The sequence below is a fragment of the Boeremia exigua genome, assembly GCF_020726555.1.
Source record: "Boeremia exigua strain MPI-SDFR-AT-0100 chromosome Unknown C7974scaffold_6, whole genome shotgun sequence".
In the NCBI taxonomy this organism is placed as follows: domain Eukaryota; kingdom Fungi; phylum Ascomycota; class Dothideomycetes; order Pleosporales; family Didymellaceae; genus Boeremia; species Boeremia exigua.
This window is the reverse complement of record NW_025763523.1, coordinates 292,474-306,177: the sequence shown is the minus strand read 5'-3', so window position 1 is coordinate 306,177 and position 13,704 is coordinate 292,474. Positions and strand designations below refer to the sequence as shown.

Genomic DNA, 13,704 nt, shown 5'->3' with positions numbered 1-13,704 from the left:
TACATCCTATCCAAAGGTCAATGCCAATGTTTCTCTGTTCGCTCCATCGCGGCCATGAAAGTAACCATCTGCATGTCGAAAAGTGTAGGCATGAGGTAGAACGAAGTTCTCAATGATAAGCTGTGGGTAGCCACGCTTCATGTTCCCTACGACTCTGCTTGAGATCGCCTGACACTAATTATTTGACTAGCCACGGGGAAAGAATTTCATGAACTATATGCGAGAAGCGGCAGACAAAACTTACGTGCACTCAGTCATCCCCCTCGTCTGCCTGTTGGTCAAGGATCTAGTCAGCTGGTTGGAGCCATCTATCGATCTATCGAGCTCGACTACTTAGCCGGTCGCTGCCATCACTCTCACGAATAGCTCTGTTCCGTTTCGTCGGGCTTTGAAGCTTCAGCTGACCCCCCGATGTTACTAGCCCATTGGTCGAAAATGCTCAGATCTTGCAACACACACAGAGCCATGAATTCCCACCTGAACAGAGTCGGTCAGTTGTCGGAAGCGTTCAGTTTGTATATATACCCAAAAGATCTCTTTCGCCAGTGTCTCTTCAAGCCTCTGCAACGCAGTGATGAGATCCATGGTCGCAGCCAGCACGCGCCATGAAATCTTCCAATTGCAAGTAGGGTTCGGAGAGCTCAAATGGACGCTCGTTGCTGTTCATCGATGACTAGGAAACAATACGCACTGAACCCTGCAAAAGGATCCCATGGCGTCAGCCGGAGGTCCACATGCCAAGGTAGCGTACTTCAAGTATGGCCTTATGGTCGCCTATGTGAGCTAAACAGAGTAGTAACCGATATGGGCTGTGTGACAATCTAATTATAATCAACTGTAGGATCAGAAAAAGGAGTCGCCCATCGAAGATCTAGCCTTCGCACCAACCTCACCATGCTGTGATAGTGGGCTTTTAATATCTTCACTATCATTATTATCATTGGACACTACTCTGCGGTCGGAAAAGATAGGAAAGTGCTTGGATGCAGGCTGGTCGGACATTTGTGCCAGAATGCAAGCGATTCAGTATCTCCACGACCTCTATCGTACTCGACTAACTCAAGGTCTTAGTATTGACTGCAAGCATGGATCCTGTATGGCACTTTCCCATCGGTAGCTAGCATCGAAATTGTTATTGTGGACAAGCGTGAAGTGGGGTCTAACCTAAGATACCCATATCACGCTCAGACACGTCCAAACAGTCATTGAGCCAACAGGCTGCGAAACTACGACTAAATATCTCTGGTCAAGTGCATACATCCCGACGAGAAAGTGCCATCCTGCATAATGCTGCATTCCGCCAAGTAGCTGATCGCACGTAACTAATTACAGTATACCTTAGTACGGCTTTGCAGCGTTCAGGACGCGCTATCTAACTCTCTTGTTTTGTTCGTTGTACGAATGTTTTTGGAGTCCGGTGCGTACTCCTCGTCAATACCAGCCTCCACGTCGCTTTCTTCACCAATCGAACTCTGTTCTCCACTACCTTGCTTGGCTGAGCGCATCTGCAGAAGCTGTATGGCGACGATTGCAATCAACGCAGCAATTACTAGACCAAAGGTACCTGGAAAACCGTAGCGGAAAGTGGGAGCCATAGTCTGTGGGAAGATGACGATGGGAAGCCAGGCTGCGACCGCATACTGGAAACCGTTCATACTGCTGATAACAATGGCTCGTTCTTCGTTATCGCCAGCACAAAGTTCATTTGCCCAAGTGTAGCTACGATACATCATCAGTCTAGGGCCTGCAACTGGTAGGGGAGACTTACAAGATAGCAGTCATGAGCTGTACGCCACAAGTCAGGAATGCGAAAAGCTTCGCATTTAGGCTCGATGGCCAGAACGCTAGGATACCATTTGGAATCAAACCATAGGCGAGGGGTCCAAACACGAATACAAATCTGCTTCCAGTGTAATCGGACAGAAAGCCCCATAACACAATGCAGAACCCGGAAATTAGCTTTGTTCCTGTAGGGATGATGTTTCTGTCGACAACAGAGAAGCCTTCAGATTTCAGCCAGATACCGAAATAGTCACTTGCACCACACGCGCTGCCGTAGAGCACATAGCCAACCACAAACGCATACCAGCGCCATCCGGTCAGAACACGTTTGAATGTTGCTAGAGTTATCTTGGCTGGTGCAGCTTTACCGGCTTTTTGGACCCGATCGATAGCGAGTCGTTTGTCTTCGTCGCTAAGAAACCAAGCGTTTGTTGTGTACGGTGTGTCTGGAAGCACCCACCAAGTAACGAACCCAACTGGAACGGTCATGCACTATATCTGATCAGCTCAAGCTCCGTATGGAAATAATAGGTGAGGTAACTCACGCCACAGACAATGTAGAGCCAACGCCAGCCTTCCAAACCGTGATGACCGTCCAGACTTTTGTACACTGCAGCTTGCAGATATCCGCCAAAAGCACTGCCGACGGGCGCCGTCATATGGAAAATCGCGATGCGTTTCGCCAGCTCAGTCTTTGTGTACCAGCTCCCAAGCACATACAATAAACTTGGGAAGAAAGAACTTTCGAAGAACCCGACCAGAAATCTGAACGCGTATAGTTCCGGTACGTTCTTGACCCCCGCCTGCGCAAACGTAAACGTGCCCCATGCAATCTCCATAGCAGCAAGCCAGTAACTCGGGCGAATATACTGAATGATGATGTTGCTAGGTATTTGCATGACGGCGTAAGCAACTGTATAGCAGGTCACGGCGTAGGTGTATTCGTTCCCGTACATGTGCAGGTCTTCCTGCATGCCTGAGACGTAGGCATTGGAGAGGTTGCCTTGGTCAAGGTATTTGAGAAAAAACCCCACACAACCGATGGTTAAGATTGAGAAATCAAGTTTGCGGAGAAGTCGACGTTCTTCGCGGGATTTCAGGTGGGTATCCGAGTCCCATATGAAGGAGCGGAACTATACGATGTTAAGAGACGGAACGTTCTGCATAGAGCAAGGGACCCTGGAACCTACATTCTTAATGAATTTGGCAACCATCTTGGATATCCTGAGCAATCAGTGAGGTTGGGCTGGCAACCACATCTGCGAACAGGGAGAATCTGCCTCTTATACACATAGGTATTGTTATGACACGGCCTGCACGATAGCAGATTGTCTATCGTGATACGCACTATTCTTCTGCAATCAAGACTTGTTCACGGAAACACGCTTCCTTGTCGTGGCAATAAGCGGTCTTATTCCCAAGATGGGTAATTCTTGGAGGGGCGAAGCACATCATCACTAGGGTGCATGTTGCAACCACCACATCTCCATGTAAAGTGCTGTCATCCGTCGATGCAACGGGTTGGACGATTTGCGATATCGGCAGACCTGGCAGTGTTTGCTGGCTTGCCCAAACGCCGTGGATTGTACTTATCTGCCCACAGCTGGGCAATGAAACAAGTGCATGGACATGCTAACAAAGTAATCGAGGACTGGCAACAACGGGGCTCGACCTTTGATCAAGAGTTCGACAAGCTTCAGCACATGGGTATTGGCTGTTCGTGGCGCGTTTTACCCCTCTTCTTATCAACATCCAAGACAGCGCCAAGTGAGAACTGCGGTGCTGGAAGATGACGCTGCCGTCTTGCATTTTACCAATCAATGGCGATAAGCAGGGTTTCATTCCACAAAATGTAATGCATGGACTATGTATGCAAAGGCCGCTGTCAAAAAGTTAAAGGATACAGTGCATACACAGGTACAAAGTCCTCTTGTGACTGAAAGTATATCTGCTCAACAGGATATACTTCCGTAGCGTTCTCCTCTGATACAGCTTCCTGTTGCGTACAAAAAGCAGGCTTTCGTAACATCGGGCAATCCTTTTCCTTCAAGACCCACCTACACTGCTACAAATCTTGCCCGTGCAGCAAAAAGAAATGGCAAAAGATAATGCTTCCGTCACGGGGAATCGAACCCCGGCCACATCGGCGCTTGCTATGAGAGCGATGTATCCTAGCCACTTCTGGTTGTTAGATGGTGTTGTTGAGAGAGGAATGAATTGAGCTTACCTAGACCATAACGGATGATGTTGATGACGATCGTCAAATTTACGTCGTCTATTATCCCTTACAAGAATCATCCACTGTTCAGCTAGAGCGAATTCAATTGTTCGCTCGTGCAGACCGGGGAGAATTTTGCGCTGAGGTCAAAGTGGGGCGTTGAGCGCCCACAGCTGACGCTTTAGACCGCAACAAAGTTCCCCTAGAAATCTTGAACTTTCCGTTCATCTCAATGCTGACCGCATGGCACCGCAATGACCACGCTCGCTCGTTGTGACAACCGTTGGATGACGCATTTCGCCATGGCCCTGTATCTCTTTTAGACCCTCTGCCGCCTGTTCTCGCGGCACTTCATCCAGCAGGAGGCTTCTTCGGCCCCAGTGCTCCACCAAGAATAGCAGGATCCAGCATCTTGGCCTCCGGTACATCAACACCGCACCTCACGAACATGCTCTTCCACAGCGCACCAACAGCTCGCTCTTCCGGCATAAACACAACTGTATTGACGTACGTCATCGTTGTGTTATAGCATTCCAGTTCGTTGAACAGCTGTGCTTCGCAATTATCGCCCTTCTCTGAATAGAAGACGCCGCAGCGCGCTTCGCTGGGGAGATTGATGCACGCGCCGCCCTTCCATTGCGCTGCAGGTCGCGCAAAAGCCATCTTCTGCAGCAGGCTGCCGCGACAGTGCTTCGGACCGCCAGAACCAGAGTACGAAAGAGCGAGAATTGGAATTTGTGCGGCGGGTGGTGGAGTCGGGATCGCGGCTGGCAATGAGCTCGAGTCTGGCTCGATATAGCCTTCGTCCACCGAACTAGTTGTCGGTGCTGGCGTCTTCTGGTCTCCAATCATACCCTCATCGGTTCGGGTCATTGTGGGCGTGTACGCTACTGATGCAATGGCGGTTCCGTTCAGGATGTCTCCGCGATCGAAGTCGGTGCCGTTCAGCAGCGCTTTTGCAGCAACCTCACGCTCGGATTCTCCGTATTTCGCGGCTTGCGCAAGCTTTACTGCCATCATCTTCGGCGGCGGGGCGCGAATCTCAATCGTGGTCCCCAGCAGCGTCGCGACAATCAAGAGTAGAAAAGTACCTGTGAGAAGGAGAACAAGGCGCCTTGGTATCGCCATACTGATCAGCGCACATTGAAGACATGAATACAGAGGAAATGATGAGCAGAAGCTAGGTACGTCTGAAGTTCAACGAACACATGCGTCTACAGTGAGATAGTGTAGCAGTCCGTGTTTCATCCCAATGGACTTCTGAAACGCTTCCACCCCAGCTCGCCACATATTTAACCGAGGTAGTGCAACAACGGCGATTCTACGATCGCAGTACCTTTCATTCTACCAGTTGAGGCGTCTTGACTTCTTCGGGAGGTCGTAGCACGATAATGCAATTTCCATCGCCGAAAGAAGAGACATCATCTCCGAATCCCACATTACTGGTAGCAGAGATGCGTCCTTAACAGTAACAATGAAGATTTCAACTATGAATCGTTGAATGGTCGCTCTTCATTCCCGTCGTCACGTTATGAAGCAGCTACAAGGGCAGCTCGTTGTTCCAGTCGTGCAGGATGAACTTCATGTGATTAATCCGTGCACCTGACCGCTATCAGCGAGCCGTCTGTCATAGGCATACTGTACAGTGATCGCCCGGGTTCTTATACCCGTGCTTTTTGAAGTATTCAGGCAGTGGCCATGGCAAGTTGCCATCAAGCATATCTGCAATGTACAGAACAGCCAGACCGGTTCTAGCACTCGGACGTACGGATCAGACGAAGAAGTCTTCCGCACCGGAGACTCAGAACCCCGAAAGGATGCACATCGAGAAGTGGGTAGCATCACAACCGACCTTGATGAGATCGACAACCTAGATAGGGACACCAATCGAGATGCAGGGTTAAGTACGGATGCCGATTTTGCCAACACAAGGTCAGGACCCATCGCCACCTGCTGCGCCGGCAAAAGATGCTGGAGGTAACATGCCAACTCAAGTGAGCATGGACTTCTCGCTAGGGTATAACAGGTGCTCTAAAAAGGATAGAGTTGCTTTCGGAAAGTGTCGGAAACCTTCAGTATAAGCAAATGGAAGTACGGGGGCATTTTCTTTCACATGCTGGACGTACGCTCCTGGCATCCCCACATGGAACGTTGACCAGCCCCAAGTTCTTTCCAACAAGAATTGATTTTATTGCTTGTCCCTCGTAGGTCTCTTGAGTATCCCACTCGACTTTCAGCCAAGACAGTCGTTGGGTGACAACTCCACCGAATGCGTATAAATACCTGCTCGTCCTATTGCGTGAAAGGAGAGTTGATGTAAAGTAAAATGGAGCACCTGTGACATTGGTCTTAATCTCTAACTACAATGCAAGTCATTTGATTGCGCAGGCCATTTCCTCACTCATCGTCACCAAACACTTCCTTCCAGAGTTGGTGCGTTTCTAGAGTCTGACTGGGATATCGCACCTCTCCCGTCTCATTCCTCACTTGCATCTGCGCGTTCTCTTCGATGCTAAACAACTGACCCGATCTGGTAGTAATCGCGTTCTTGTACCCATTCACGTCAGCTGCAGTGCCTGGAATCCTGCGATCTGCTGTCGCTGTGATAACGCCCATAATAGTGCGAATGCCTAGCAGATCCTGAATGTTGTCGCCTAACTTTGGCAGGACCTTGTTCGCCAACGAGATTCCGAAGTGAGAGACCTTCTGGACAGTACTGATAACAGTGCCCGCAGGGGCATACTTCAAGATGTCGCCGTAGATGTCGCCACTACCTGTACTGTTCGGCCGAGGACTAGCGATTCGCGCGCTGATATCTGTGATCTGATCATTCACATTGGGAATGATCAAGGTGCTGCCTTCATTGATATCTCGGATACCTTCCAGAATCCACTTCAGCACATTATCTGCAAGCACCTCGTTCGGGAATATAGTTCGACTGAGCAGGTTCGGTAGCCAGCCAAGTGCCTCTTCAAGGTAGTTTGTCGGGTGTTGACGCACAAAACGGAATGTCTGACGTCCGAGATCATAGTGCACACCAGGAAACCACACTTGCTCGACGATGGTGTTAGGTGCCTTTTCGCTAGGGAACGCGAGGCAAGGCTGGAAAGCCCATAGTCGATCGTGGAGAGCCGGAGCATGGCGGACATGTTGCACAACAGTGGAAACATGCTGATCAAAGAACTCGAAGGGTGCCCAGTCGATGCCAATGCCAGCATTGAGGCGAGGAATCCCAAGGGAGCCGACTGTGTCGATAACGCTCATACAGCGGATGGGCTGCTTCACTTGCCATACCTTTTCTGCGTTGTGTCGTCGCCTCTTACTTTGTTCGCTTTGTGGGGCATCAATAGGCAAGGTGGAACGATACATCCGAAATACTTCGTAACATAGCCGGTCGACTTGCTCTGAGTCCAATTTTGCTTCTTGCCGGCGGATGATGCCGCAGTTGTTGATCATGCCTGCAACGGATCGTACAGTGAATGCGCCACGGCTGAATCCGAACAGCCAAATTTCGTGGTCATCGGTGAAGTGCTCAACAATAAATCGATAGACGGACACGCACTCGTCGCCGATAGAAGACGCAGTCGCACCATTCCATATGTATTCAAGAAATGTCGCCCCAAGACCGACACCCTCTTGATAGCCGGCAATGACGTTCGGAGAGCGAGGTTTGATCAAATGCACTGCGGCAGGCTGCTCGCGAGGGTCTAGGTCACTGAATTGGACATCGCCAACCATATCTGCTAGCATTCGGATGTTGCTTCGAGGCGCACCATCCACAGCGGTCTCGCGACCTACCTAAACATTGGTGTTAGTTCAACGTCGACTAAGAGTAAAAGATAAGGGTTGCTTCTTACCCAGGTTCCATCGCAGAAGACGACAAGTCGTTTCGACGGTTTCTTCAGTACTGGGCCTGGCATGGTGTATGTTTTGTTGATAGGAGATCGATAGGTGCAATAAGGTTTGGACAAGAAGGTGAACCAGATCGACAGATACCTTTTTTATGGTATGTACCTTGTCTTCAATCGTATAATCACGTGTAGTTGCCTGCTCCTGCCTTCTTTGTTTTTAGTCGCAGCAAGTGAGCTGGGTGATGGGTACCCGATCAGCTGCGGCTGCCCCGTGTTACGTTTGCGCACACGCACATACCGCTAGTTTTGTGTCACACATCCTCAACGGAATGTGCCGAAGTCAAAGCGCCGAAGATCGCGTAATGATGGATGCTCCGTGATAGATACGAGGGAGGTTTGAGACAGGCGAAGTTACCAAGGTCACCAAGGTCCTTATACTGATGACGTCATGTTATATACAATATGCGCGTGTAGATCGCAGTTGCCGCACACCAAACATGAGAAGTCAGATAGCATAGCATTTGCTACGAGTGGGAAGAAACGTAGGTGTGTATTCCTCTCAGGGCTTCGGCTCCAACGCATCTGCGAACGGTGTTCTTGCGGCTGAAGTCGCGTAACAAGACCAGCCTATCCATGCCATTCCCAGGCTGAGCGCAGTCCGAATTACCCAACGTCTGGCTCTGCAGAGTCCAGAGTTGTGGTTTCATTGTCATTGCTGACTTCACATGCCAAAGGACCATGGCTACCAAGAGAGCAACACTGGAGTGTAAAGACTGGCTACATAGCCCAGCTATGCGAGCTCAGGCTCACTATAGGTACCATGATCCCATGCCCGGATCTGTATCGATATTGCTGACTTACACTATCCGCGCTAGGCCAAAGATTTGGGATCATGAAGTCCTAGCGATAGAACGCTCGAACCTAGCTGTTGGGCACACTTGTGCTAATGCGTGCATAGGCTGAGGTAACCCTCACCGCCCATACTGTTGCCTTGAATAGACTGAGGATATGCTCTGGTTGAGCAGGGCCCCGTTAACGATGATTCGCCTCGCTGAACCATGTTCAGTGGCCCAATATCTCTTCCATAGCATCCCACATCCCCTTCTGTGTGTCTCTCCTCCTATCCTGCTCGACTTCCTTGTGTACCATGTCTTTGAGCTCCTCATCGCCACCCTTCTCGCCATCTGACTCCGCCACCCTTCCAAATCCTTCGAGGACACCCCTAACTTTCTCCTCCATCGTCTTAACGCCCTCGATCTCTGCCTTTTTTCGTCTGACTTGTCCCTCCATGATCTTAATCAACGTCTCTCTCGCCTGATGCGGCCTGTACTCGTTGATGAGTGCATGCATATTGCACACCAGTGTGAGGATGTGCTTCATTTTCCTGTCCTTATGATCACTCTTCGGATCCAGTGCCAAGATGCCTAGTAGTGACAAGTATTCGAGCAGTATAGAGCGGTTGAAGCGATTAAGGTACTGCTGGCGGTCGATGTTTGCGTCGGTGGAGTGCGAGCTCGAGCTCGGCTCGGCAGAGGGCGAGACGGCAGAGGGGTAAAGTTGCGTGTAGGTCCAGTCGCTTAAGATGAACTGTGAGCCCAGCGTTTTCGAGACGAACTCCATCATCTGTGTGAAATTGTTCGTGCCAGAGCTTTTGGCTGGTTCGCCAAAAACGTGAAAGGGCTCATCGTCGCTTGGTGGTGGGGGTGGGATGAGATAACGGAGCTCGGTTGGCAGAGCGAGGATCTGCTCGGCAGATAGTTTCGAAGAGGAGTGTGCGGTGTTCGTGGAAGCTTCGGCGCCATTGCTGGCTTCATTCTCTATGTCTCTGAGGCGGTCAAGATTCTCGGTCGTGAAGTGCTTGAAGAAGGGCGGCGGGTCAGGGAAGAAATTGAGCAGTGGCCCATCTTCTGCCATAGTAGGCGATTGTACTTGAAGACAAGTGCAGAATGCTGTTGGAAGCGTAAAAAGTTGACAATGCCCTGTCGCGTTCAAGGCTCAGTCGCCTGACGCGTTGGAGAGCTGGACCCTGGCTCGGCACCGTCACGCCGCACAGACCCAGAATAAACGACGGCTAGGTGAGGACGTCAGATAACCCCACACCAAAGCAACAAGGCATGGTTTTCTTACAGCACAGATGCTTCTACAAAAGCCAAGTTTCCATTATCGCTCGTTTTATAGGAATACACGAAAACGATCCTTGACATCTACCTCCAAAATACTGTCGAACACTACCTACTACCAAGCAGATTACCCTCGCTTATATAAACCTTTGGCACAGGCAACTCCCTATCTTCCAACACAGATTGTGCAATTATCCGCGTATTGTGCAATTATTGTTGTCTGCGCAGCAGGCTGAGTTTAGCAAGTGTCTCTGCCAATGGCGGCCCAGCGATCGGCCATATGAACAAGCTTTTTTCTTGATGTAGGTTGCGTGGAGTTTGTCAGCTTGAAGATCACTTCTCCGCTGTCTATCCTAAAATGGGAGAGGCCGCGCCTCCTACCTGTCTGTATGCTTACGATCATATGCCTTTACGCTTATATTCACGCAGGACTTACTCCACTATATTCAATTTGTGATGCAAGAAGACTTTGTCTCACAACCTTCCTCGGACGATGACAAATCCAATGATGATGCTTGCTAGGTCCGCTAAAACCCACATTGGCATCATTGGGTAGGAAGCTATAAAGCTTTGACGTAGATATCTAGGTAATGGTATCGTTAGCACAACGCTCTCTACACCAACAATAATCGCCGTGACATCTTCTAATCCTCATACTCAACATGTCTACTCAAAAAGCAGTCGTCCACGTCGGACAGGGCGTCTCGGAGGTTCGTTCCGATGTTCCCATCCCCAAAGTCCAGGACAACTTCATTATTGTCAAAACCAAGGCTGTCGCTCTTAACCCCACAGACTGGAAGAGTATTGAAAACACACCGTCCAAGGGTGCCGTTGCTGGTTGCGATTACGCCGGTATCGTTGAAGAAGTTGGCAATGACGTGAAGGACCTCAAGGTTGGTGACAGGGTGGCCGGATTCTGTCGAGGAGGTAAGTCTGCGTCTGCAAGGCGATCATTGTAGCTGTTGACAGCTCCAAGGCGATCCAGCGGACCACTCCAACGGCGCTTTTGCCGAGCACATCAAAGCAAAAGCTGGTATTCACCTCAAAGTCTCCGAGCGCATCTCATGGGAGGATGCGTCCACCCTCGGTGTCGGTATTACCACAGTAGGCCAGGGTTTATACCAGGTCCTCGGGCTGCCACTTCCTCCTACCAAAGTCTCCGAGCCAACACCAGTCTTGATCTACGGCGCCTCAACAGCGACAGGAACGCTCGCGGTTCAGTTTGCCAAAATCTCAGGCGCCGAAGTCTTTGCGACTGCATCACCGCAGAACTTTGACCTCTTGAAGAGACTCGGCGCTGACCACGTCTTCGACTACAAGGATCCAGAGTGTGGCGATAAGATCCGCAAAGCCAGCAACGATAAGCTTAAGATCGCGTTCGACTGCATCGCTGAGCACGGCTCTGAGCATATCTGCGCAGCAGCAATCAGCTCATCTGGTGGTCACTACTCCGGCCTCTTACCCGGACCGCTGCAGAACTTCCCCCGCAAGGACGTGAAGCACGGATGGACGTTTGGGTACACGGCGCTTGGTGAGAAGTATAACGACAGGGTGCCTGCTAAGCCCGATGATTATGAGTTCGGCGTCAAGTTCTGGAAGGCAGCCGAGGCTCTGTTCAACAGCGGAGAGCTCAAGGCCCACCCTACGCTAGTGAGGGATGGGCTGGAGGGTGTGCCCCAAGGTCTGAACGATTTGAAAGCCGGGACTGTGTCAGGACAGAAACTGGTATACAGAATTATCTAGGCGTGGCCGTAGAGTGATAAATCAACACCTTGGAATGTATTGGTTGCACTTTGCGTTGAGCCTCGGCAGTGAGTCGTGTTTCAAAATGTGATCATGAGCCTTGTGTGCAGTATCGATTCTCGAGAATCCTGGTCGTGTTGTCGAGCAGTAGGAACAACCTGACCTGGCGCTAGAGGTCGCGCAAGGAGAAGAAAGGTTCATACAGAGGGTCTCCAAGGCATGAGAAGCACATACCAATATGCTTTGCGCAGGACTTGGGTCATCTACAATTTACTGTCAGAGTTTCGTTTAAGACGAGACCTCACTTCTACTTGTACTTTTTTCCACGACGTAAGCTTACTACGCACTGCACCAGATGTTTTGCCGACGTTGCAGGGATGTCACTCCATCTTACCTCAATCTCTTTAGCACATCCCGTAGCTACCGCACTTCGCATTCGATGCTAGTATATTACTCAGTATGGCGAGTGGATTTCCGAGAAGCTCTGCATCTGCAACTGAGAGTCGAGAGATAGGTCACAGCTGATAATCTATAAAGCGGAGGCATGCGCTTGCCCGTTTCTAGCTAGATGACGCAAGCCACCACTTACCTGGCGCTCGATCTTGAGGTAAATAAACGCGTAGCTTCACTCTCCTGAACCGTGACACCTCGTCGCAAACATGTCACGACCAACCATGAGAGCCTGGCAGTACGACAGCGTCGCCGGTGGGCTAGAGAAAAACCTCAAGATCAATGACACCGCCACCCAGCCCACTATCAGCGACGATGAGATCCTGGTTGAGGTTCACGCGATCGCTCTCAATCCTGCCGACTACAAAGTCAGCGAGAGTGCTCCTATAACAGCCCTTGGAGTAGTCTGCATACCATGCATGGACTTTTGCGGTAGAGTCGCCAAAGCGGGCCGGAAGGTCGACTCCTTCCAGATTGGAGAGTGGGTGTTTGGAACGAAAGGCGGCGCTGTCTCCAACGGAACTCTCGGGCAGTATGTTAGCGTTTCGCAAAATATGTTGACGAGTCTGCCCGCCGGTGTTGAGACTGAAGACGCTGCAAGTGTTGGGGTTGTAGGCATCACAGAGATCCAGGCCATCCAGCCAAACGTTAAGCCCGGCGACAAAGTCTTCATCAACGGCGGCTCGGGAGGGACTGGCGTTTGCGGCATCCAGATCGCGAAAGCGCTCGGCTGTCATGTCACAACAACATGTTCGACAGGAAACGTGAAGCTCTGCGAGAGCCTCGGCGCCGACGAGGTCATCGACTACAAGACTCAGAACGTCGTTGAGGCCCTTGCTGCCAAGGGCCCCATCTTTCAGCTGGCTGTGGACAACGTGGGCTCACCTGCCGATCTCTACAAACAATCAGCCTCATACCTTGCCCCCGGCGGCAAATTCGTACAAGTTGGTGCCACCGTTAGCCTGGGTTCGTTTGCGCAAATTACAAGCAACTTCCTTGTGCCAGGATTCTTAGGTGGTGGCAGGCGACCGTACCAGGTGTTGTTACCCAAACCCTCGACCGATGATTTGAAGCAATTAGGAGCGTGGATGAAGGACGGAAGAGTCAGGGCTGTGTTGGACGAGGTCTTCGAATGGGAGGATGCACCGAGGGCTTTTGAGAAATTGAAGACCGGTCGATCAAGGGGAAAGCTCGTTGTCCGCGTGAAGCAAGATCTAGGAAAATCCAGTGCCTCTTAGGATCCATAGGCAGAAGGTGTTATGCAAACAGCACGGTTCCAGTAGCACTCTCGAGGAGTCTAGGTGTGTGTTGCGTCTCGGTCAAAGTGCACACCCGGCGTCTGTATCCTTTAGTTTGTCGTACGGAGGCAGCAGTAGCGAGCTAACATCTGATTTCTTATTTCACAACAAACGCCTTCTGTTGCTCCACGTAGCGTGAAGCTATCACCGTGCAACGAATCGACTTCGGTGCCAGAGTCTGACATGCCACCCTTGTGGACGCATCTATTGAACCGAGGAGGCCCTCCCATACGACGCATATC

The 13,704-nt window shown here is 50.7% G+C and overlaps 6 protein-coding genes across 6 annotated transcripts; 2 read left to right on the top strand and 4 right to left on the bottom strand.

Moving 5' to 3' along the window:
* Positions 1–1,180: 1,180 nt before the first annotated feature.
* On the bottom strand, positions 1,181–3,122 carry C7974DRAFT_180113 (pantothenate transporter liz1). The gene is made up of 4 exons (XM_046136337.1): positions 2,973–3,122; positions 2,328–2,915; positions 1,769–2,274; positions 1,181–1,719 (listed from the first exon to the last, which is right to left on the bottom strand). Exons 1-4 carry the CDS (start codon positions 2,994–2,996, stop codon positions 1,359–1,361), a joined length of 1,479 nt encoding a protein of 492 aa, XP_045996818.1. The 5' UTR covers positions 2,997–3,122; the 3' UTR covers positions 1,181–1,358.
* An 863-nt stretch (positions 3,123–3,985) lies between these two features.
* Positions 3,986–5,355, bottom strand: C7974DRAFT_179953 (uncharacterized protein). The gene has a single exon (XM_046136336.1). It carries the CDS (start codon positions 5,126–5,128, stop codon positions 4,352–4,354), a length of 777 nt encoding a protein of 258 aa, XP_045996817.1. The 5' UTR covers positions 5,129–5,355; the 3' UTR covers positions 3,986–4,351.
* Positions 5,356–6,397: 1,042 nt separating this feature from the next.
* Positions 6,398–7,920, bottom strand: C7974DRAFT_311330 (uncharacterized protein; the record flags this gene model as incomplete). The annotated part of the gene is made up of 2 exons (XM_046138305.1): positions 6,398–7,798; positions 7,858–7,920. 2 exons carry the CDS (start codon positions 7,918–7,920, stop codon positions 6,398–6,400), a joined length of 1,464 nt encoding a protein of 487 aa, XP_045996816.1.
* Positions 7,921–8,863: 943 nt separating this feature from the next.
* C7974DRAFT_179932 (mediator complex, subunit Med7) lies at positions 8,864–10,199 on the bottom strand. Its single transcript, XM_046136335.1, has 2 exons — positions 9,979–10,199; positions 8,864–9,922 (listed from the first exon to the last, which is right to left on the bottom strand). The coding sequence occupies exon 2, from the start codon at positions 9,763–9,765 to the stop codon at positions 8,914–8,916; it is 852 nt and encodes a 283-aa protein (XP_045996815.1). The 5' UTR covers positions 9,766–9,922; positions 9,979–10,199; the 3' UTR covers positions 8,864–8,913.
* Positions 10,200–10,420: 221 nt separating this feature from the next.
* On the top strand, positions 10,421–11,824 carry C7974DRAFT_179856 (oxidoreductase-like protein). Its single transcript, XM_046136333.1, has 2 exons — positions 10,421–10,898; positions 10,948–11,824. Exons 1-2 carry the CDS (start codon positions 10,634–10,636, stop codon positions 11,712–11,714), a joined length of 1,032 nt encoding a protein of 343 aa, XP_045996814.1. The 5' UTR covers positions 10,421–10,633; the 3' UTR covers positions 11,715–11,824.
* Positions 11,825–12,274: 450 nt separating this feature from the next.
* C7974DRAFT_179891 (uncharacterized protein) lies at positions 12,275–13,665 on the top strand. The gene has a single exon (XM_046136334.1). The coding sequence runs from the start codon at positions 12,374–12,376 to the stop codon at positions 13,400–13,402; it is 1,029 nt and encodes a 342-aa protein (XP_045996813.1). The 5' UTR covers positions 12,275–12,373; the 3' UTR covers positions 13,403–13,665.
* The last annotated feature ends 39 nt before the right edge of the window (positions 13,666–13,704 follow it).